This window comes from Molothrus aeneus, chromosome 5, assembly GCF_037042795.1.
Source record: "Molothrus aeneus isolate 106 chromosome 5, BPBGC_Maene_1.0, whole genome shotgun sequence".
Taxonomy (NCBI): Eukaryota; Metazoa; Chordata; class Aves; order Passeriformes; family Icteridae; genus Molothrus; species Molothrus aeneus.
The window spans coordinates 43,792,170-43,813,936 of record NC_089650.1 but is presented as its reverse complement, the minus strand read 5'-3'; the positions used below and the strand labels follow the sequence as shown (position 1 = coordinate 43,813,936).

Here is a 21,767-nt window from a genome sequence, read left to right as displayed (position 1 = left end):
AACCAAATCTCTCTGGACTCCTGCACTATGCATATTGAGCTGTTGACTAGGGCCTTCTAGATGTTAGAACCATTTCTTTGGGCTTGTCTTAACTGAAGGCTTGTTGCATTATAAATACCTTTGTAGGTACTAGTTGATGTCCTTTTGTCCTTTAAAATGAAGTAGTAAATAATTTTGTAATTGCTACTTCAGATTTTGCAGGAATGTTTATTCTGGGGTGTAGATATTTGCAATTTACTTGGGCATGTCTATCCTGATCTCTAGAATAAGCTGCAATTTTTTTCAGTTTGGAAGAAAAAGCAGTTTGGAGTTGCCTAACTTTGACGGTTATATTTATGGCAGTATAATTTGTTCAGTCATCTTGAGTTTAAAATATAGTGTAATGTGACAAACTTTTTTAACACATGCTTAGAAAAGGGTATGGGGAAGGTAACTGAAGAAATGAATTGTCATCCTTTGGGACTGAGATACTAATGCAAATCTTGTGGGAAGGGTTGTGTTGGTTGCTGGGGTTTGTGGGGATTTTTTTGTGTGGGGTGTTTTTTTTGATTGTTTGGGGGGTTGTTGTTTGGTTTTATTTTCTGTTGTTGTTATTACTTCCTTGTATCCTAAAGCAGCCTTTGAAATCACAGTTACCTAGGCTGTTTTTCTGAAATACTTGATTCGCCTTGTTTTTTAATTGCCTGTTTTGAAAGGAGATGCTCAAGTCTCACCATGAGTAGGACAAAGGGCCCTGCTGGCTGCTGAGGAAGAGGGCAGGAGGTTCATCATGGTGGGCTCAAACCATCAGAGTGAAGCTTTGTCCCACCTGCAGGCAGTTGTCCACGATGTGCTCAAAAAGCAGGAATTCACAGGGGTTAGCAAGTGCTTCCCTGCTCATGGAGAGGAGGAGCTTAGCTACAACTTTTCTTCACATTTCTCACAGTGTCTCTGAACTTTTCCTCCAGAAGAACACTTGTATTGCAGCTGTGTTGGGATGATGAGTCTCTGGGGTTTTGGGGACGAGTCCTGGTGGGATTTGTGCCCATAGCAGCACGCAGGGCAGCTGTGAGGCTGCAGTGCCTCTGCTCAGCCCTCTGCAGTGTTGCTCTCGGCACACTGACCTAGAATACTGCCCTAGATCTGCTGCACAGCATTTCTTTAGCTTTCCCCTTCTAGCTTGTCAGAAACCCCCTCAGGATGGTAGGTGGTTGCAATGTGATAAATTAGCTGCTAATTAGTTTTCTTCTAGAAACATTATTTCTTACCTTTTAAATATTTTTTCTTCCCTTCGCATCTTGACACTTTAATTTCTCTGGCGCATCATAATGTTAATTAATCTCCTTAATTCATCTATTTGTGTAAATACAGATCCTTTAGGTTAGTTTGTTGCTTTCTATTAAATTTTAGCTTTGTACAACTGTAAACTAATTCATTGACTATAAGAAGTTGCAGACTTTTGCAGTGTCCATCACCAATTTTTTTGTTTATTGCAGTGCTTTGTCGTGATAAATTGCAACATTGAGGCTTTCATGCACAGTAATTACTATCAAATCTCTTCATACTGAAATCTGTCAAATATGAAATGGTGACTGTATTTTATTTTGGCCTCTGCCTAAATAAGAGACAATAAATAATGTTTTGAAATAGGAAGGGATGCTGGTGCCTAATCAGAAGGGGCATTCACCTTTGAAATGGTCAGTGTAATCCAGAAATCGTAACAATCTGCTCCTTGTTTAGTGGCTTACACGGAATGATTCTTCTGGTCTTAGTCCCATTCTCTGAGAACAAATGACAATATTATAAAAAAAGCCAAAACAAGACCCCCCCCAAAACTCCCCAAACAGCATTTGCACTTGCTGATTTTCTTTGCGGCAAAAAGTCTGAGAAGCCAAAACCAAAATGCTTTTTCCCCCAGCATTTCTGAATTTGGCTCCTCTCCTTTTTTTTTCCAATTTAGGGTCCTTTGCAGTTTCCTTTATGGCAGCAGTTAACCTTCTGTCTGAATAAATACCAGAATCTGACTGTGTGAGAGCTGTAGGCTTGTGTTAACATTATTGGGTGTCACTTCAGAATGACAGCCTTGGAGTTTCTCAGGTTATGGTGGATTCATGCAGTGCTTCACCTGCACTTGCCTAGTGTGGGTTATCTGTATTCTGCTTTTTCATGAAAGCAGGTCCTGGAACCATCTCTGATTTGATGGACCACTTACATTCTCAGAAGAATTCTGTCCTGAAAAGATGCTGGTCTAACCATACTGTTGGCACTGAATGTTCACGGTTGTCTCTCTAGGCAAATGTTCTATTGAAAGGATACTAACAATATTTAAGAATATGTATGTTCCCAAAAGATTTCTCACATAAATGTTCCATTTCTCACGGGTGAAATATTTTAACATTTCCTCCCTGCCTCAGCTTTCTAACTTCTCTGATGCTGGCTTTCTTTTGCCTGCATTGGAGTGTTTGAAAACCTCATGCCTATAAGCATCCATCATTCTCTCTCCTGCAGAACCTTTCTGCAACTTCTTCAGATTTCTCAGTTCTACCACTTCCTTTTGTGCCTTCCTCCAAATGTCTCCACCTCAGCTCACCTGAGACCAAGATCTAGAAGAACTTGCATTAGTAATTTACAAACTTATTAATGTCTTGGAATATTTTTCCTTTACAACAGGCAAAGTCTGGTTTTCACAGAAGTCATTGAAGTTTAATGATTCTTGATTCCCATTGGCCACCCAAAGGCCATTTGGCAGACACATGTAACCAACCTCTTAGCAATAGGAAAAGTACTTGTGGCATCACATGGGCAGGGATAGACAGATACTCTAAACTGTGGCAGTTGATTTACTGAATATTTAGTCTCGTTAAATGATTTTAGGAAGTTCTATTCCAGCACCTTAGGTAAAATTTGGGTTTGAAAGATTTTCTTACATAAAATTACCTTGATTACAAAGCAGACATTTGAAAACATGACTGTATATTGACAATAAATGCAAGTATTGTACTGGGGCTCTTAAAATTTAAAGAACAAAACTCAAGTTTTAACACACATGGTTTCACCTGGTGTATTGTATCCAGCATAATTTTCCCTACTATAACCACTTATGTTTTTTGTCTTTATTCTATCAAAGCCCTGCAAGTGTAAAGTAATGAAGTCTGAAAACGTTGTTTTTAAAACAGGGTGTAAAGAAATAAAGCGGGTTTTGGCAGGAGGTAGATTATTTCTTGGGTATAATAATGCAGAATAAGATTGATATGCTGCATTGAATGCAGAGTTGGTGCAGTAGCATTTCACTGTTAACTAAATATATCATGAGTGCAATGCTTTATTCCCAGGGTGAAATCTGAAACTTTGAGCTGGAAACAAAATCTCTAGCTGCTAGTTGTCTATCAGAACATGTCTTTCAGATTTAAGAATATTATTTTGGAGCTGCTTATAGGAATTTTAGTTACAGTGGAGAAGTTTATTATCAAGAATTGACCTTTTCTTGGACCAAAGAAAACGGTTTTGAGCTTCTGATATCCTAAATTTAGTCCAAGTTAACTTGTTGGACATAGGGAGGGGACAAATACCACCTAATTACTAAGTGTTAAGCATATTAAGTACTGAAAATCATGATTACAGAATGTAATGAAGCCAGACACTTCACACACATTTTTCATTCTTGGATAATTTTTTATTTGTTTTACCAAAAAATATAATTTTCAGGATGTGCTGAATGTTAAGATAAATTTGGTAGCACAATGTTTACTTAAAATTGTTGCTCTAAAAGAAATAACTGTTGTTTTCCTCTTTACTTTTCACAAGTACATAATTTAATCGAAGTTTGTTCTGACATACTTCTGTGCAAAAGTAGGATTAAATTCTCCTGAGTTGTGAGAGTATAATTTTTTTTTGGGAAAAAAAAGGTTTTTATAATTGTGTGTGTATTTTCAACTAGGATTTCAATATCATGTGGCTGGTCTTTTTAATACCTTTTAATCACAACATTTAAGATTATACTGACCGGATGTAAATCAGTAATTAAGGAAAAATAATTACTGAAGGAATTCTAGATCAATTAGACATGATCTAAAAGCACATGATTTGTCATTAGTACATGTTTTTAGTGGTGTGTTCATAAATATTTTTCTGTTTTCAGAGACAATGGATCCTTTTGTATTTGAGGCTTTGTCAAAATCAAGGGGGGAGGGGGAAGAAATACCAACTTTGCAAAGAAGGTGATTTGCATACTATTACCCCTTATTCTTTGCTTTTTGTCAATTTCTAAGCTTGCTGTGACCTACTTTAGAGTCTTATGATGAGATTAGGAATTTCAGTGAATTCCCAGTTGCAGGATACAGTAGTTTCAGCACTTGTGTTTATGTTACCACTTTGTTTTACTGGGAATAATACACTTTTTCTCATCACAAGCCTCTGATGAATTCCTTGATACCTTTTCCTTGACTTTATTTTGATTTCCCTTGATTTTTTGATTCTCCTTAATTTTTTTTTGATTCTTGGTTTTTCATTTGTTTGTTGTTGTTTGAGGGTTGTTTTTTATAATTTTTTTATTGTTTATTATGTAAGAGAATACTGTCTTGTTTTCATGGTGTGATGTTTCTAACTTATATCAGACAAAATATAGCAGCTTCAGGTTTTGAACTGTCGTCCCAGTGTTAGCCTTATGAATTCCTGGGCAAACTCAACTGGAAACATTTGTCCTGTGCCAAAATGTCATTGCCAGAATATTCTTCTTGTCACCACAGCTTTTTCAAAGTTTGGTAGTTGTTTTATTTTTGTCATCTTAGGTACACTGGAAATGCAAGAAGAGTAAAACCCACATACATGAACCATAGCCACTCTGGCATTTGGATATTTTTGACTGTGTGGCAGAGTGTAGTGTCTTGCAGAGACACCAAAATTACTCTGAAAGAACTTTCTTGGTAACAAATTTAAGATTAGATACTTTTGTGTGATAAGTAGGCAGGAGTTAATGAGCCTGCTGAGAAATGGGTGCAGTGTAGCATATATGGATGCATTGTAGTATATTTTATGTTTGTACTCGATCCTAAGGGTCCCTTTGAAGCTAAGTGATTCTATGACTCTAATAGTGGCTACTTTGCCACTGGTGCTGCTATTTCAAGCTACTTCAGTAGGAATCAGAATACATGATTCTACATGGGTCATGTCTTTTAGTTTATGAATAATTCATAGTTTTGAAAAGCATAAATTATTAGTTCCTTTTCATTATAAATTCTATAGGTTAAAAAAAATAAAATTAAGTATGAAGTGCTAAATTGCAAAAGATACACTTCCAAAGGTGGAAAGCAGGGTTTTAATAAGGGAGGAGACAAAACTGGAGAGCTTTTTTCTCATTTACTACTACCCTAAATTAATGAGGAATAAGTTAAAATACATCTATCTGAACTGTTCCAGTTTTTGCTCTGCCATACTTTGGGTTAGCTTTTGTATTGCTAAAACCAGATACCTTGTCTTTTTTAATAATTTTGGAACAAATTAGATATATTTTAAGAATTACTGAAGGAGAAAAACCTACCCCAAACCAGAAAACTCAGAACACCCTTGATCTGTCACCCAGTTCCACTTCCTAGTCCTAGCTGGACAAGTTTTAAATAGGGCTAACTTTGATGAAACTGGGTCAACCCTGAATATTTAATGTAAATCCCTAGTCCTGATGGAGTACATTCAAAACCCGAACAGTTTGGGCAAAGCAAGTTGGAAGGTTAAATGGTTAAGATGGTATTTTAGTCTTTGGCAGGTACTTGCCCTACATTACAATAATTCCATTGATCAAGTAAGTATTTGTAGTGGTGACCAGTCTTCACACTTAAGGTCACTTCCTTTCTGTGTCCCAGGTACTACTTTGCTGATTTTACAAAGGCACAAATGAAAGATGTCTTCAATTTAATTTAATTCTAATTTGTCCAACACAACTTGATCATTTTATCTACCAGTGTCGGTGGTTTTTTCAGTCCTTAAAATGACTAAGGGAGGGTAAGGAATTGAAACAGTAAAATAGAAATTGTGGAGTGATAGAATGTAAGAAAATAAAGATAGTGCAGAAGGTAGTCTCACACCTGAGGAGCTGTGGCTGTACTAATCACCAAAGATTAGGAACAGGCCTGCCCTTAACAGGCCACAGCTGTGTCCAATAAGAAGACAAGTGCTACAAAAGAGTGGGTTAGCTGGGTGGGGGGAAGAGATGGAGTTTTGTTGGTTGCTTTGTGAAGAGAGTTGGAGTTTTGTTGGTTGCTTTGTGAAGAAGGAGTTGAGTGCTGTGAGGAGGTGCCCGTGAGAAATCACCCAGAAGGTATGGGACTTTTGCAATAAGATGTCAACAAGAAATGATAGAGTTAAAATGAAAATAAACTTTCAGAAGAGGTGAAATGTTGATATGGGTATTTCCAAATAAAATTCATAGCGTGTCTTCTCATTTCTAATCCGGGTGAAATGCAAAGGCTGCAAGTTCCTCAAGATGTACTTGAGCAAAAATATTCTGTTTTGGCTCACTTGACATCTCCCATCCTTTTAGGATACTGAAAAAATTAAAAAATCTAATTTCTACGCATTATAGAAAACAAATGTGAAAAGTCGTAACACTTCAGTGATTTTGCTCATATTTAATTTTATTTCTGTGACACCTCTGTGGTTTAAATGCCAGCCTTCAAAGATTAGGTGGGATTATGTTGGTCACATAATGGTATCTCTTTCTGGCACAAGAAGTAACCAAATCACCAATGACTGTAATTATCACAACCATTAACATTTCTGCTGGCTGGAAATAATGAATTTCAGTCTGAGCCCAGCAGTGATTGTTGGCTGACCTTTAAAGCAATCCTATTGAAGTGGAAGAGGGGTTCCGTTTAATTTGAATGTTAATTTTAGAGTTAATAAATAGCATATTTTTAATAAGTGAGTTGAAATTGTCTAAGGAAGTTAAAAGCAAGTTGCAAGCCTTGATGTGCCTCTTACTTTCCTTTTCTTCCTCAAATTTAACTGTGTAGCGTGCTGCAAATCCCTTCCTGCTCTTTTTTACTCCTGCTTTCTTTCTGCAAGGAAAAATGACATTTTTCTTTCATTCGCTCCTTTCAAAGAGCTGTTAGGAAAAGTAAGCCCATTGCAGGCTAGGTCTCTTTGATTATTTACACACCTGTAATTGTTTTAATTACTGAGTGGAATTATGATGTGGATCAAATCCAACTGCTGAATCAAATCCAAACAGTGTTTGTTCATGTATAGTGCTCCAGGGGTTCAATATTTCATAGGATCACAGAATGCTAAGGATTGGAATGGGCCTTAAAGATCAGGACCCACAGATGAATGTCCTTGGGTCCCACAAACTTGTGCATAGTCTAGATGACTCTATCTATCTATCTCTTGACTCAAATTCAGAGTTCTTGGACAAAAGATTTGAGAGAGGGGAAGAGAATAACGCAGAAATACCAAATCATGCAGTTGTTCTAAAGTCGCTATGACTAAGGCAAGTTACTATTTTTAAATATGTTTGTGCTTAACCATATTCAATTTCTCTATTTGGTTTCCTTCTCAGCAAATAATTTTTTTTTAGCGCCTTTGAAAGTCTTTTCTTTAAAAAGAAGAATTCTCTGTATAGTAGACGTGCCACATAATGTTCATCTTATCAGTCCTAAGGACTTGTTTCACTCCCTTTCAAAACCAACCTTGCAGTAAACTGTTTGTCTAATTTACTAATGTTCAATACCTGTGTTTTGCTACTGAAGCTGAAGTTGAGATCAGAAACTGCTTGGTGGAGTACAGACACTGAAAAACTATCAAGCTGAACCAAGACACTAATATCTGCATGGGTTTCATATTCTTGTTTCAGAAGGTCTTTTCAAGCATGGGAGAAAAATAAAATTTTCCTTACTTAAGCTCCTGGATAAATTCCATGTGGTCTATGTTATTCTATTTGGAGGCTATTAATTGTATGGAAAACCCCACAGTATTTATGAAAATTAATGATTTTAAATCAGTGTATTAATTCTGTCAGGTGTGTGTGATGTGATGGCTCTCTGTGGCCAAGTGCAGCCCTGGAGCTGCAGTTTGTTTCTGTCCCTCCCTGGGAATGGTCCCTCCCTGGGAGCTCTGCACTTCCTTGCTGAAGGTCTTGCCTTGACTTTTCACGTCCCTTCATTCCCTGCCTTGTCCATGCCACATCCAGGGAAGTTTGGCAGTGGCTTTTTCTTTAACTCTGAGTTTTGTAGCTTGATTCAGTGCAAAACAAGCACGTGGCATCTGGCTTAATGGTGTGGACAGTGGCCAAGTGGATAGATTGCAAATCTCCTTAATTTGTGTTAGCTTATTTCAGCACTGTTCCTAACCTGCTGGCAGACACTGCATTGACACAAAAATCTTTTGACCTGTCTTGCCAATTTTTCTTAGGTACAAAAGAGTGGTTTTGTGTTTAAGTTTCAGGAAAGAGTCCTGTATGTTCTTTCAACTGGAGAAAGGTTGAAAAATGCATTAATACTTAAAGACAAGAAGTCCCTGTGTCTGGTGTGCCTGGCACCGCCCAGATGCGTGTCAAAACCATGATTAGCTTCACTCAGGAAGTATTTTATGGTTCCAGATGATAGTGTGTCTCTCACAGTCCTAATTTCTTAGAACAACATCGTTGTTTTTCTGCTCTTGGGGTATCTGAATGTATTCCTAGGCTTCTGTGGCAAATCTAGAGGAAAGTTAGAACTGTTACAATTGCAGGGATTTTTAGTGACTCTTCCATGGTGCTAAAAACCAAAGGAACTATCTTGTCTCTTGAAATACTCTTACAAAAAAAATGATAAAAGTTGAGATGAATCAATGAATCATGATATAAACCTCTAAAAAGGGCTGTTGGCTCATACACTTCCTTCCCCCATAGCATCAAACAGAATCTCCCCCTTGTCAGCAATCTTCATTATCTTAATTGGTCACATATACTTTTCAGATGCATTTTTCTCATGTTCTTTTGTGTGTTTATAAACAGTTGCCAACTAAACCTAAACTCTCTTCGCCCTTAATTTTGGAATAGTAGGTACTATTCTTAAGCAAGAATGAGCAGAAAGTGAAGGTTCTGACTTTTCAAGAGGACCCTACACTTGGAGTTTTGAAAGTGTACTGTGCCACAGAAACACTGTTAAAATACATCCAGGTAGTATTTTTGGAGCCTTGAGTAAGGAAAATAGTGTATGCACTCATTATATTTCTATTTGGTCACACATTTTAAAGTAATTGTAGAATTTCTTTAAATATCCCTGAAGTTTTAAATTCACAGAGATTATGGATTAGTGATGAAACCCTGCAGGGCTAAATACACTGAATTCTGCTGGCTCAGCTGTTGCGACCAGGCTGAAAAGTGCAGTGGTTATTTACAACCATTAAACCTAATAAACCAGCTTAAAGTCAGAGTGGGATGTTTAAACTTGCATTCAGCTGTCTCTGAGGATTTTCACAGGAGGAAGTAGTTTTGCTTTACTAGTCCTGATAGCTGTGTTCCAGTGTATTTGAAATGCCTCTCAATTACGCTGGATTAAGAAAGTTCTGCCTCATTTAAGATAAAAAAGCATATGCCAGGGTACTTGTAAGTGATTTGTAATCATCTTCCTTACTTGCACTTAATTCCACACCTTGTAAAATTTTCTTTTTTTTAAGGAGATTTTCTGATATTTTATTTACAGAGAATTGGCTGATCTGTGGACAGGATACAGAATCTCACAATTCCAATTTATATTTTGTGTTAGCTAAATTCCACAATTTGCATATTGCATAAGTTGGTAAGGTTTTTGTTTCGTTTCTGAAAAATACCATATTGCAATAATTTTGGGAGTGCAGCAAAAAAATCATATTTTAAGCAGTGTTTTTTGTAAGTAGCAATGTGGCTAAGGCTCATAGCTTAGAAAAGCAGGATAATTTATTTAGTTATAAAATGCCCTAGAGAACATGGCATGAAGGCTAAAGACAAAGTAAACAGAAGTCTTATTGTTAAAAAGAAAGTACTTGAAATACATTTATAATTATATGGTTGAATATCAGAGAAATGCAGCTTAGCAGAAGGCTAAAACTCATCTGAAATACAATACCAGACAAGCTGAAAAACAATGCCATTGAAAATTGCAGGCTGTGTCGAATTTTTATATGTTTTTTGTGTGTGTATGAGTTTTCTAGTGTGTTTGGTTTTGATTTTATTTGTCTTCAACTGATGGCAGGTCAAATACAGAATTAAACCCTACTCTTCCAAAGGAAATGCAAGACAGCATAAAATACATGAAAAATGTTTAATCTCTATCTTTAATCAACTTGGTTGTGGACGAAGGGTGTCCTGTCTCTTGTATTAGTGAAGAAAATTTATGCTCTACTTTTCTTGGCTTCCTGGAATGCTACTTGTTAATTGAATGGGAATAAACAGTGTGATTTTAAAGGGAAGCCAGTCTCATTTACCAAAGTCTTTGATAGCAAGCACGTGGAGTTTTTGAGCTACTGCACTGTTGTCTACCTGTGTTCCTCTTGGGCGCCTCTCAGCTGGTGAAGAGTAATTCTTACACAGTGGTTGTCCTTTTTTTTTTGCAGTCCATAAGACTACAGCTCTTCTGAGCTTGAGTTTGCATGGTGCTACCTAAAGTTTGTTCAGGGCTTTGAAATTATGTCCCCCAAGTTCAGAGAAGCATGTTGTGTTATAATGTTTTTGGGGAGGAAAGAGGAGAACAGAGAAATGTGTGGTTATTAGACTTTGGACCATACCCACTCCTCTGTCATTATTATTCAGCATTCAATTGTAAGCACATACTCTTGTATTCGAGGCCTTCTTTGAAATAATTGTTATCCTATTATTCTGGAAAATTTAATTGTTTTCTGGAAGAGAACACCTGTGTTTATAATCATGTGAGGCTTTTAATTTTCTGCTTCAGTTTCTGCTGGCTTTGTAGGGATATGACATGTAGCCAGTAAACCCTCTGGCAGATAGAAAATTACACCATAGATCTGTATTTTAAACAATGTACAACTTTGTGTCTCAAGTTTTTGGAGGTTTTGGTGGGCTTTAATGAAGTCCAAAATGTACTGAGGAGTTGCTATGGGCTCTGGTATTTTGCAGCTTTGTTGGCTGTGGTAGGCCTCAGATGGTGCACTTGTGCTGTGGGTACATCACAGAATCATTTCAGTTGGAAAAGATCTCTAAGATTATCAAGTCCAACCTTTGATCAATCACTCTCCTGTCAACTAGATCAGAGCAGTAAGTGCCATGTCCAGTAGTCTCTTGAATACCTCTAGCTATAGTGACTCCACCATCTCCCTGGGCAGTGTTTTTCAATGTTTAACAACCCTTTCTGTGAAGACATTCCTCTTGAATTCTAGCCTGAACCTCCCCTGATGCAGCTTGTGGCTATGTTCTCTCATCATCCCTTCTTTATCACACCTGACACTTACATGAAGTTAGAAAACCCCTTGCTGGTTTATTTGATTTTGCTCAGACACTGTTTCCCCAGAGGCTATGAATGAAGCATAAATACTTTTCCAAGTAAATAGTTGTAATTCGTTTCCTTGATCATGATATTAATAATTAAGGCAATTCCTTAACAAAGTTTAAAAATTATTAGAACTTTGGAAGTACTTAGTCTTAATAAAAGACATTGTTATTTTTAGCTAAAAAAGGTTGTTCTTACAGATAATGTAATTTGAACATAACCTACTTTTTTCACCTACTGCTTTCTATTAGCTGGATTTTTAAGTTGTTGCTGTTTCCAAGTAATAAAAGAAAATTCACATTTAATCCTTCCTATTTAACATGGCAGTCTTAATGCGTCTCTAGCTCTACAGTAAATAATTAAAGTGAGACCAGCTGGTTGAACTGGCTGCAGACTAGTTCCTTTATCAGAATTTGATTAAATTCATGAAGACTACACCTGTTTGTATGGAGTCAACCTTGCCTTCTTCCATGTCTGTGGTGGGTTTTACATTGACATTCCTTCTCTGTAAAGGACATTCCTGACCAAGTTCATGGGAAGAGTTGGGCCATTTATTCATAAACTCTTAAGTTGTACTACATTTTCTGGACTTGTAAAGAGTTTTTTTGTTTTATTTTCTTTTTACATTTAAATTTCTTGTTCCAGAACTAATGGATAACAGGAAATGCTCTTAGCAGAGATAAGACATAGACATAAAAATATATCAAGCAGGATTTCAAGGAATATAAAGGGCTTAACTAGATGTTTGATAGAAGAAAGAAAACGATTAATGAAATCTCATACCTACAAGGACAGGGACACTGGTGGTGCATGCTGAAATATTGTAAAAAATTCTGGTGTTCTAGATGGACAGCTATTCTCAAGAACAAATAGGTATCGCCATCCCTTGTTACTTTTAGTGCTCTGTTTTTATATGTAGTCCTAATACCCAAAGCAAAGAGTGAACAAAATAGTTTGCAGGTATTGAGAGTACCAATCAAGCTGTCATCAAAGAGATTATAACGTGCCTGCCTGTAGCTGAGATGCACGATGGAGAGAGCTTGACATGCATTCAGACATTCACACTAAACTGATTATCTGTGTTAGAGTTGTCCTATGGTTTTTGGCAGCATTGTAATCAGGGATTTGAAAGTGATTACCTCGCTGAATTCAAATGTTGAGCCAGGCACAGGAGGGAATACAATCTGCTGCAGCTTCATATCCTTTGTGTATTTCAGACTTGGTATTTGCCTTATCTGTACAGGTAGTCAGTGCTATTAGCAGTAGGAATTCCAGATTTTTGTTTCACAGGCATCTGAAGATTAGTTTTATATATCTGTTCTACTTTATATAGTATTTTCAGTGCTTGGACATTGATGCAAAGTTTTTTGATTATTTTTCATGTGCCTCGACATATTTTCACGAATAGCTGTTCAATAAATATCCATGTTAGGAAAATTCCATGCAAGTCCTCATCTCTTAAGAAAATTCACATTTAATCCTGACTGCTGCATGTGAGCAGCACTTGAGATATTCAAAAGTCACACTGAGCTGTCATTATCTGAAGTATGCATTTGATCCTTTTAATTGTGGTGTACACAGACAAGAGAAGTCACATTCTTTTATTTCAGTACAAATTTGAAAATGTTTATCCTCGGTACAAATTTGAAAGTGTTTATCCTCGGGAATCTGCAAGAGATTTAAGGATCACTTCTGTTACTGAAACTAACATTTGTATATATTGTGTTTATTGAAAGGAGATTAAATCGATTCCCTACCCTGCTCCCTCTCTCTTTTCTGTCTCTGTCTTCATTAGCTTGTGGCTGGTTTGCAGCAGCCTCCTGGGGTGGCTGTAGGCAGCACAATGCATTATGAACAGATGCCCAAATTAACTCGTGTGTGAGAAGCACGAGCATGTAGCTGTGCTGTAGTTCTGCTCCATCCAGATCAATTCATGTGTAGGCAAAGCTCAATGCACGTGATGGCCTTTTACAGTCAGCTCTGGCCATTTGGCATTAGGAAAGCTGCATGCCTCCATGTGTTTCTACTCCTGGTAATCCTACCTATTTTGAAACCTGGAAAGGTTCTTCCGCTTCTTTTGAGGAGGAAAAGACTTCATCCTGAAAAAAGTACAGCAGAGAGGGTGACAAGAGATTTTGTATTCAAACACTCCCACAAGAGCAAGGGCACAATGAATTGCACTGTGTTGCATGAGCAAACTTAAGCTGGAAAGCTTACGGTGAGTTTGTGGACACTGATACTATGATGCATATAAATTCTAGTTAGAAAAATTCATAGAAGAAAAAGGCATCCATGGTTGTTAAACACAGAAATACCATGTCTGGCTCAGGAGACCCCTGTGCCACAAAATGCTGACAATTGTACTACTGGATTCTTGCATTGTTTGCCTGTGGCCAGCAGCTTCAGGCTTGAACTTAGAAACACTGTGCTCAGGAGTGTTGTTGACAGATTATTATTCTTTTTGAATAATGGCTGTAGTGAAGATGATGTTGCACTTTCTGCAGCTGCTCACAGTGCCAATCTGTTGTATTTACTATGCATAAGGCCATATCAAAGGATAGTTTTTATATTTCTGCAAAAAGACCACTGAATTAGAACCTTCTTCAAAGGTAATATATACATGTCATTACTCATTAAAAAACTAAAAACCTGCATAAAAGCAAATTCAGTTTTCCATCATCAAGTCAAAATGCAATATTGACTGTTTTAACCAATATAGTGACTTCATAATGTTAGAAACATCCCAATTTCATTTGTTACAGATTTCTTTTTCAACTGCTGAACAAAAGCAAAACCCCTTGAAACAGTTGTTCCTGAAAGTCTCAATCTCTTAAGAGAATGGTACTTTTAAGTCCAGAATAAAAACTTTTAAAATTGCTTTTGCTACAGAGAGGACCAGATTTCAATTATAGCAGATAATATCTGGAATCAATAATAGCTTCTGGCCATCTGTTAGGAGGAAAAGAACAACAGTGTCTGCCTCATTAGTTCTTATATGCAGATCTCCAGTTATTTCAGGCATAAAAATTTTAAGAATATAACCCCAAGCAAAACTTTGAAGTGGGCCAACCACCCCTGTTGCCAGCTAATCAATTCCTTTTCTATCAGAGCATCTTGTTCCCTGTCAAAGCCAGTCCCTCTAACACAGTGTTCCCATCCTCCAAATTTGATCTAGTGTGTACTTACCACATTTCTGTGTGCTTTGTGTGCCTCTCTTAATTGGGGCATCATGACTTAGGGCACTGAACTAGACTCTATTTTTTACTCAAGTATTTTGCATGTGGATATGGCCAAGCAATAATTAATTATTGAAGTAATTTTTGATCTTCTACCTCACATCTTTTCCCCACTCTTCTCTTCAGTTGAAGGACTGTTTTTTATTACGTGCAACCCAAATATGCTTTTTTCATACAAGTGCTAATTTTTGAACATGGAGCAGTTGCTGTCGATATGACTTCTTTTCATCCCTTTATATATGGGGGTGTATGTCCTGCCACACAGCCCAGAACTGAATGTAATGTGTCTCCTTTTGTGGTGTTGGCCTTAATTCTAACTTGTGATGAGGTCATCTTGAGCACCATGTCATGTCCGCACCCTTTGTGGGGAGACGTTTTGATCTTGTAAATGTGAAGTCAAGACAGCCTTGGAAACAGCTTGCTCTGGGTGTCTGAAATCCTCTTTATAATGCTAACTTGCAGGTAAGGCTTGTATACGCTAATTGCAAGCAGAAAATTATCTTGTTTCCATTTTTAGAGTGCTGATAGCACTGTTGCTCTAAATGAGCAGAAGCTCAAAACCCCCCACTTAGTTTAGGCTTTAGTTAGGACCTTGGGCTTGGACAGATCTTTTCACACACCAGGCACTTTCATATGTAAAACTGTCCAACAGTGAGCACATCCAACCAGAGATTTTGAATGAGAGAACAAAGATGAATTTTTTTTTGGAGAAGCTGAACTTAGGAGCAAACCAAAACTGAAGTTGCTTTACTATTGCATGTCACTATAGTTCTCACAGTATAGTTCTCACCATATGATTTCACCTTCTGTATAGATTAGATTTTTGTATCCTGTGTTGTTGTATTGTTTTCTTATTCTCTGAGCACCCTTCGGCAGCCAAAAAATATTTAATAATGCCAGCTGGCTGCAGTATTTGAACACAGTTTCTAAAATATTTCTGAGGACATATCCTGCTACAAACTTACTGTGGAGTTCCAAATTTCTCCTGTGGCCGAGAGGTGATTGAAGAGAACATCAATCACTGTTTGTGTGCTTGAAAAGGACATTTATATGACCTTCAGCTACTACAACAACAAAAAATATATCTAGATGTGGTTTTGATACATAGCTTCCTGGGGACATGCATGTGACTGTCCATCTGCGAAGACTGCAGGTATTGGTAAATGATCTGTACTCAGAGTAGATTTTTCTTCTCCTGTCCATCTTCCTTTTCAAGGTCTTTGGTATATACACTTGGGATGAAGACAGAGAAAAGTGATAGTCACAACAGCTATTGTTGTTAGAAGAATTAAAATGGGACATATATGATGCATATGGGACAGTGAATGCTCTATATGAAAAAAGTCTGGCTCTATGAGTATGATAAAGATGTACTGCTCCTAAGTTAGATTGAGAACACCTTAAACCATGGTCACTGCAGAGTGATTAATTATATAATTACTGCTACTAGAAGAAGGAATTAAGGAGCATCTGCTTTTGCAGAACAATGTGGTCATTGGAGAAAAAGGCAAGATGTTTAGGACATGAAATTTATACTATGGCTTGCTTAAGAACTCCATGTCCTAGCTGAACCCTTGGATCTTCTCTGGTGGAACAGCAGCTACCTCCTTCCATGCCTTAATTTTTATCCTGCCTGTAGTCTACTTATGTATCTATAGCACAGAAAAACTGAAAAGACATGAATCATAGAACAGATGAATCTATGGATTCTGTAGAGTTCTACAGAATCTACAAAATCATAGAAGGAATGGAAGGGACCTTAAAAATAGTCTTGTTTCAACTCCCCTGCTGTGGGCAGGGACACTTTCACTAGACCAAGTTGCTCAGAGCTCCATCCAAAATCGTGTTTTAAGTGTTCACAGGAGTCCACATCCATAATCTCTCTGGGCAGCCTGTTCCAGTGCCTCACCATCCTCAGTAAAGAATTTTTTTCTTTTATAAACTAAACGTACCCTCCTTCAGTTTGAAGCCATTCCCCATTGTTCTATGGCTACATCTCAGGGTCTTTGGGCTCGGTGCGACCCCGAGATTGTTAAAAGTCTCTTTTCCCAGCCCGAGCACTTGAAGAATGAGTTGGAGCTCTTCATTTCTTGGTCTCAAGGTTGTTTATTGTGTCTTATCTATAAAAATTTTTCTCCTGCCCTGCCGAGGTCCCTCCAGCAGGACAGTTCCAGGCACACTGCCTGTCCCTGGGGCGGTGTTATGTCTTTATACTAAAAACTATGTATGCAATGTTTACAATTACTTTCCAATACCTATCACCTATGTTAGAGAGTGAGCTTCTACTCTAAACCAATCTATAAGTGCCAGCATCACAGCAGAAGATGGAGGCCAAGAAGGAGAAAGGCTGGACACACCCAGTTCTCTCCATCTTGCCTCCTGAGCCCCCATACCAAAACCCCCAAAATCTACTTTTCTGTCCCGTGATAACTTCCCTATTATTCTACCTAAACTGTTGTGGCTTGCTGATCTTCATATAAGGTTGGTAATTTGCTCCATGGGTCATAATCAAAACCACAGGTGTTCTGGGCTCCATGCCAGGGCTTCTGAGCCCCCTGGCAGGGGTCCTGGCCATTCTGGGCAGCCAGAGGGATGTTCTGAGTTCCCACAGCTACATGCTCTTGTATCTCGCGAGAGGTACATGAGATACTCATCTCATGTATCTCATCAGTTGCCCTTTAAGACCAAGGCAAAAAAGTTGTTGGGTGCTTCAGCCCTCATCTGTGGTTGCCAGTTGTTAGAACAGTTGTTGTGTTGGCCGCTTTCTGTCTTGGTCCCAGTTCAGTTGCATGATTTGATTATTACAAAGTTATCTGAGTCAACATTTGTGAGGTAAATTTATCTGTGGGTTCCTGAGCTTTTCATTAAATCCTCTGCTGCTCTGCAGTGCTCTTTATTTTACTTTGATTGACACTGCTAAACACCACAGGCTACCTGTTTTGAGCCTGACCTTACACCACAAGAATCCAGGGAGTGTTTTTCAAGTGATCAGGTGAATGTGCTTAGAGGTGAAGATGATGCCCTCATTTCTTTCTGTCTTTTTCTGGTACTCTGCAGGCCGTCTTTCTAGAAGATATTTCAGGGTATAATTTTGTTCTTCTATATATGCTCTAAAATGATTTCTAGCTATTTTCAACACTGTGTCAGATTTCAATCTTGTTTTATCCTGAAAGGTTTTTTTTTAAACTTAAAAAAGAGAAGAGAAAAAGATCTTTAACATCTCTAGTAACTAGTAATAAAAACTGAATGTCACAGAAAAGTCAAATCATAACAATGTGACAGGATATATTGTCTCATAAGGAGAAAATTACTGTCCTTTTTTTATTTCACGGAGTTTAAAAATAAGACATCTCATAACTGTAATAACAGATGAGGGTTTGGTTTGTTTTGCATACTTCTTCAGGTAATTCCTTAATTTTATTTCAATTGCTGTACATGCTATTTTGGCAGGCTTCATATTTAAATTTTGAGTCTTTCAAACTAGAAAGGTGACCAGAGTGACTTCTGTCATTCCAGTGCCACACTAGAATATAGATGCACTTTGCATTGATATTCAGGGGGTTTGCTTCTTATTTTTATTTCTACAGAGTTAATAAATTGTTTTAATTTTCAGCTCGTTGTAAAATAATTAATTGAAGAATTCTTGTTGTTTTTTTTTAAACTCTTAGACAAATTTTCTCACTGTACTAATGCTGTCTTGCTACTAAGCTGCTGCAAATGATCATGGTGCACTTGATCATGGTGTGGAACCAAAGCAGCTTTTTATTTCTTGCTTCAAATCTCACAGTATTCAGTATTCAGTTCAGTGTAAAAAGCTTGAAGAGTGCGAGTAGCACCAGGACAAATAGAGATTGATTCAATGCACATTCTTGAGGGGGATCAATACTATAAATACTGGTCTCATGGTGTGTCAAACTTTTAGGGACTGTCCAGGGATATAATGTCACAGGATTTTTTTAGGGATAAATACTGTGGGTTAATCACAGTGATGATTTTCTCATGAGTGAAATGATGAGGGAATACAATGAGTTTTGAAGTCTTCAAATTCTGGAGAAGGATTTGACAAAAAAGTACTTTTTGTGCATTTTTTAAATGTGCTGTCCTATAGCATAAACCATATCCTGTGGGTTTACTCTTAAAATCCCGAACTTTCTTCTGAAGATTCACAAAGAAATTTCTGGTTCCTGTGGTTGCTGCCAGCTAACCTCTCCTGCTGCCTTTGATGAACAATGTGGCAGGCACAGATGGTCGATGACAGGTTATGTTGTGTTTGAGTGTTGTGTCTGCTTGTGGCAGGGTAGACCTCCAACAGAAGGCAAGAGCAGATATATGTCCTTGCATATATGCACATCCTTTTGGCTTTTATTTGTGAAGTTTTCTTGTCATGCCTCTCAGTTAGTGGGATTTCCTTTTTTGCTCTTATATTTGAGGTTTCCTGTCTGGATGGGTAGATATTTGACAGCAGTAAGACTGCTGTTAGGCTGCAAAGTCTTTTTGTGCATCATGCCCTGGTGGATAGGCTGTTTTCCTCTTCCACTTCAAAATTCAACTCTGAAAGAAGATGACAATACAGAGAACCAAAAGCACTATTGCTTGGTCTCGTGGCCTGAATTAGGCAATATTTTAATTCAGCATTTCAAGTACAGAAAGAACAAGATTGAATAGCTGAATTGCTATCTAACATGTTAATGGATTTTTAGCATTTTTAGGAGTGAGCTCTTTGAGTGGCTTTTGGGTATTTTGTTTTGAGTCAGAGTGAAAGAATAGCTGTCTATTGCTTTAGAACTAACAATATAAGACTTAATATTTGGCCATTGTAAATATTTGGGAACATCACTGCTCTGGTGGATGTTTTGTTTTATCTCCAGTTCCATTTCTATAGCTCTTGTCTCAGCCTGAGCTCATGACCTCCCTTCAATGGCTTTGGTGAAGCTGCAGGGGAAGCTTAGTGTGCACTGGATGTATTGGAGTGAACAACATGCTTTAGTGGTCTCCACCCCCTAACCATTTCCTCACATTTGGGATTTTATGGAGTGCTGGGTCTATAGCATCCATTAAGCAAATGTGAAATAAGGTTTTCTTTTCATGGTGTGTGAGTGGTATGGATGGCAACAAAAATATTGGCACATATTGGCACTTTCAGCTCACAAAATTCTGAGGTCTGATGCGTGTTAGTGTAAGCATTTGGAATAAAACACTTTCTGTCCTTCGGGGTACTTATACTAGCTAATAGTGTTCTGCAGTACAAGCTTTCCATTCATGTATCATAAGGCTGTGTTTAGGTTTATTTCTGAGTCCTGTATTTTGAATTTTCTGCTCATAAAAGTAGCTTAATTGTTCTTTTTTTTTTACTTTTTTCACACTTTATTAAATTTGAGTAAGCCTGTTTCTTCTAACATGTAATTTCTCATGGTAATATATTATTTTGTTAACAGTAGGAATAATTTATATTTTAATGTTGTGAGTAATTGAAGCATATTATATTTTTCAGTAATTGCTGGTTTTCGAGGGACAGTCCCACATGGCCTATCACTGGAGATTGGAGACACTGTTCAAATATTAGAGAAATGTGATGGTGAGTTCACAGGTGATTCCAGTGAGAATTAAGTTTTGTGTATTGATGGTTTGAACCCCATTAATATTCATTTATTTTCTTAAAGTAACACATTTTTTGAAATCAATAATATAATACATTTTGGCCTCTTAATTTTTTTCCACAGTTCAGTGAGCTCTAATCTCTATAATAATTAATTTGCAGTACATTAATTTTTATTTAATCTCTCTTTAATAAACATTTACAGAGGATAAGAGTTATGACAGAAAGGAAGTCTCTCTTGATTCTTTTGCTTTCTTGGTATTTCTGAGGGAAACCTGGCTGCCATCAAGACATTTTCAAATTAATTCAAAGTCACAACTTAAAATCTTAAAGCAGTGTAAGCATTGTCCTCTGCTTTGCATTAGAGAATGCAAATATAATTTTAACAAATGTCTGTTGCTAGTGTTAGAGAAATAAAGTTGCATTTTCTTTTCATAATCTGCCTCCCTAACATCTAAAAATCAACACATTGATTTTTTTTTTTATCATTTGGGATCATATAGGGTTTTATCATTTTTGTTGGTGGCTTTTTTTTTTTTTGTAATATTGTAGCAGGATTATGTATGGTTAACCTTGTAAGAAATGTTCTTTTAGAAGGCATAGGATCTATTCTGTTGAATCAGGTATATTATGAGTTTTATATAGCATTCTAGTTGATAGATGTAGAACCTCAAGTCCAGAAATTATTTGTAAATGTTTTGAGTCAGTAAGAAACTATTTCTGCTTTGACCACTGTGGTGTCCAAGGCAGAATTTACCTAGGTTACATTGTTAGAAACATTTAGGGTTTAAGAGTAATTCCTGAAATTGTGTGAATGAAGTCATCCAAATATGAACTGGTTTAAATGAAATACCTTTCACTGTATGGAAAATCTTTTAAATTAATATCGTCTGACAGCACTGTGGAATTGTCATATCTGTCCAAAAGGGAAAGATGAAATCTGTATTACATATGTAAATGATTTGCACTCTTTAAAAACCAAAATGTGCTTTCTTCACAGGATGGTACAGAGGATTTGCCTTAAAAAACCCCAATCTTAAGGTAAAGGTCAATTGCAGTTTTGCATTCTTGGGCAAAAATATATATTTATTTTTTAAAAGTTAATAATCTGCTCATAAGTGTGTGATATTTACTCTTAAAAGAAAACCATAGCGTAGTGTTAAGTACATTATTGGTACTACTTTAATTAGATTTGGACATGGATTACCCTTTTGAAATGCTTCTATGTATTAGGATAATACACTTCACAAATCCAGGGCTGTGGTGAATTTTCTTTCATTTCCAAACTTTAGCTTTTCCACTCAGAGGAAGCTGAGTTGAAGGGAAAAGACTATTGAGAATAAAAAATGTAGAAACTGTTGGAAAAGTTGGTTAAACTGTGCCTGTTTTTCTTGAAGCTACGAATTAATTTACAGCAGCCAGTGGAGACAGCCAGTTTATAGGAGCCCCATGCAGAGTATCAATTGAATAAAACATATGTGCTGCCATGTAAAATACATG

At 37.1% G+C, this 21,767-nt stretch overlaps 1 protein-coding gene across 1 annotated transcript in view; it reads left to right on the top strand.

Annotated features, from left to right (window-relative positions):
* DOCK4 (dedicator of cytokinesis 4) overlaps positions 1-21,767 on the top strand; it is a 223,712-nt gene that overhangs the window by 61,108 nt on the left and 140,837 nt on the right. Inside the window, exons 2-3 of the mRNA XM_066550492.1 lie at positions 20,163-20,246; positions 21,268-21,308. Coding sequence (XP_066406589.1) covers positions 20,163-20,246; positions 21,268-21,308 — 125 coding nt within the window. The remainder of the gene's footprint in view (positions 1-20,162; positions 20,247-21,267; positions 21,309-21,767) is intronic.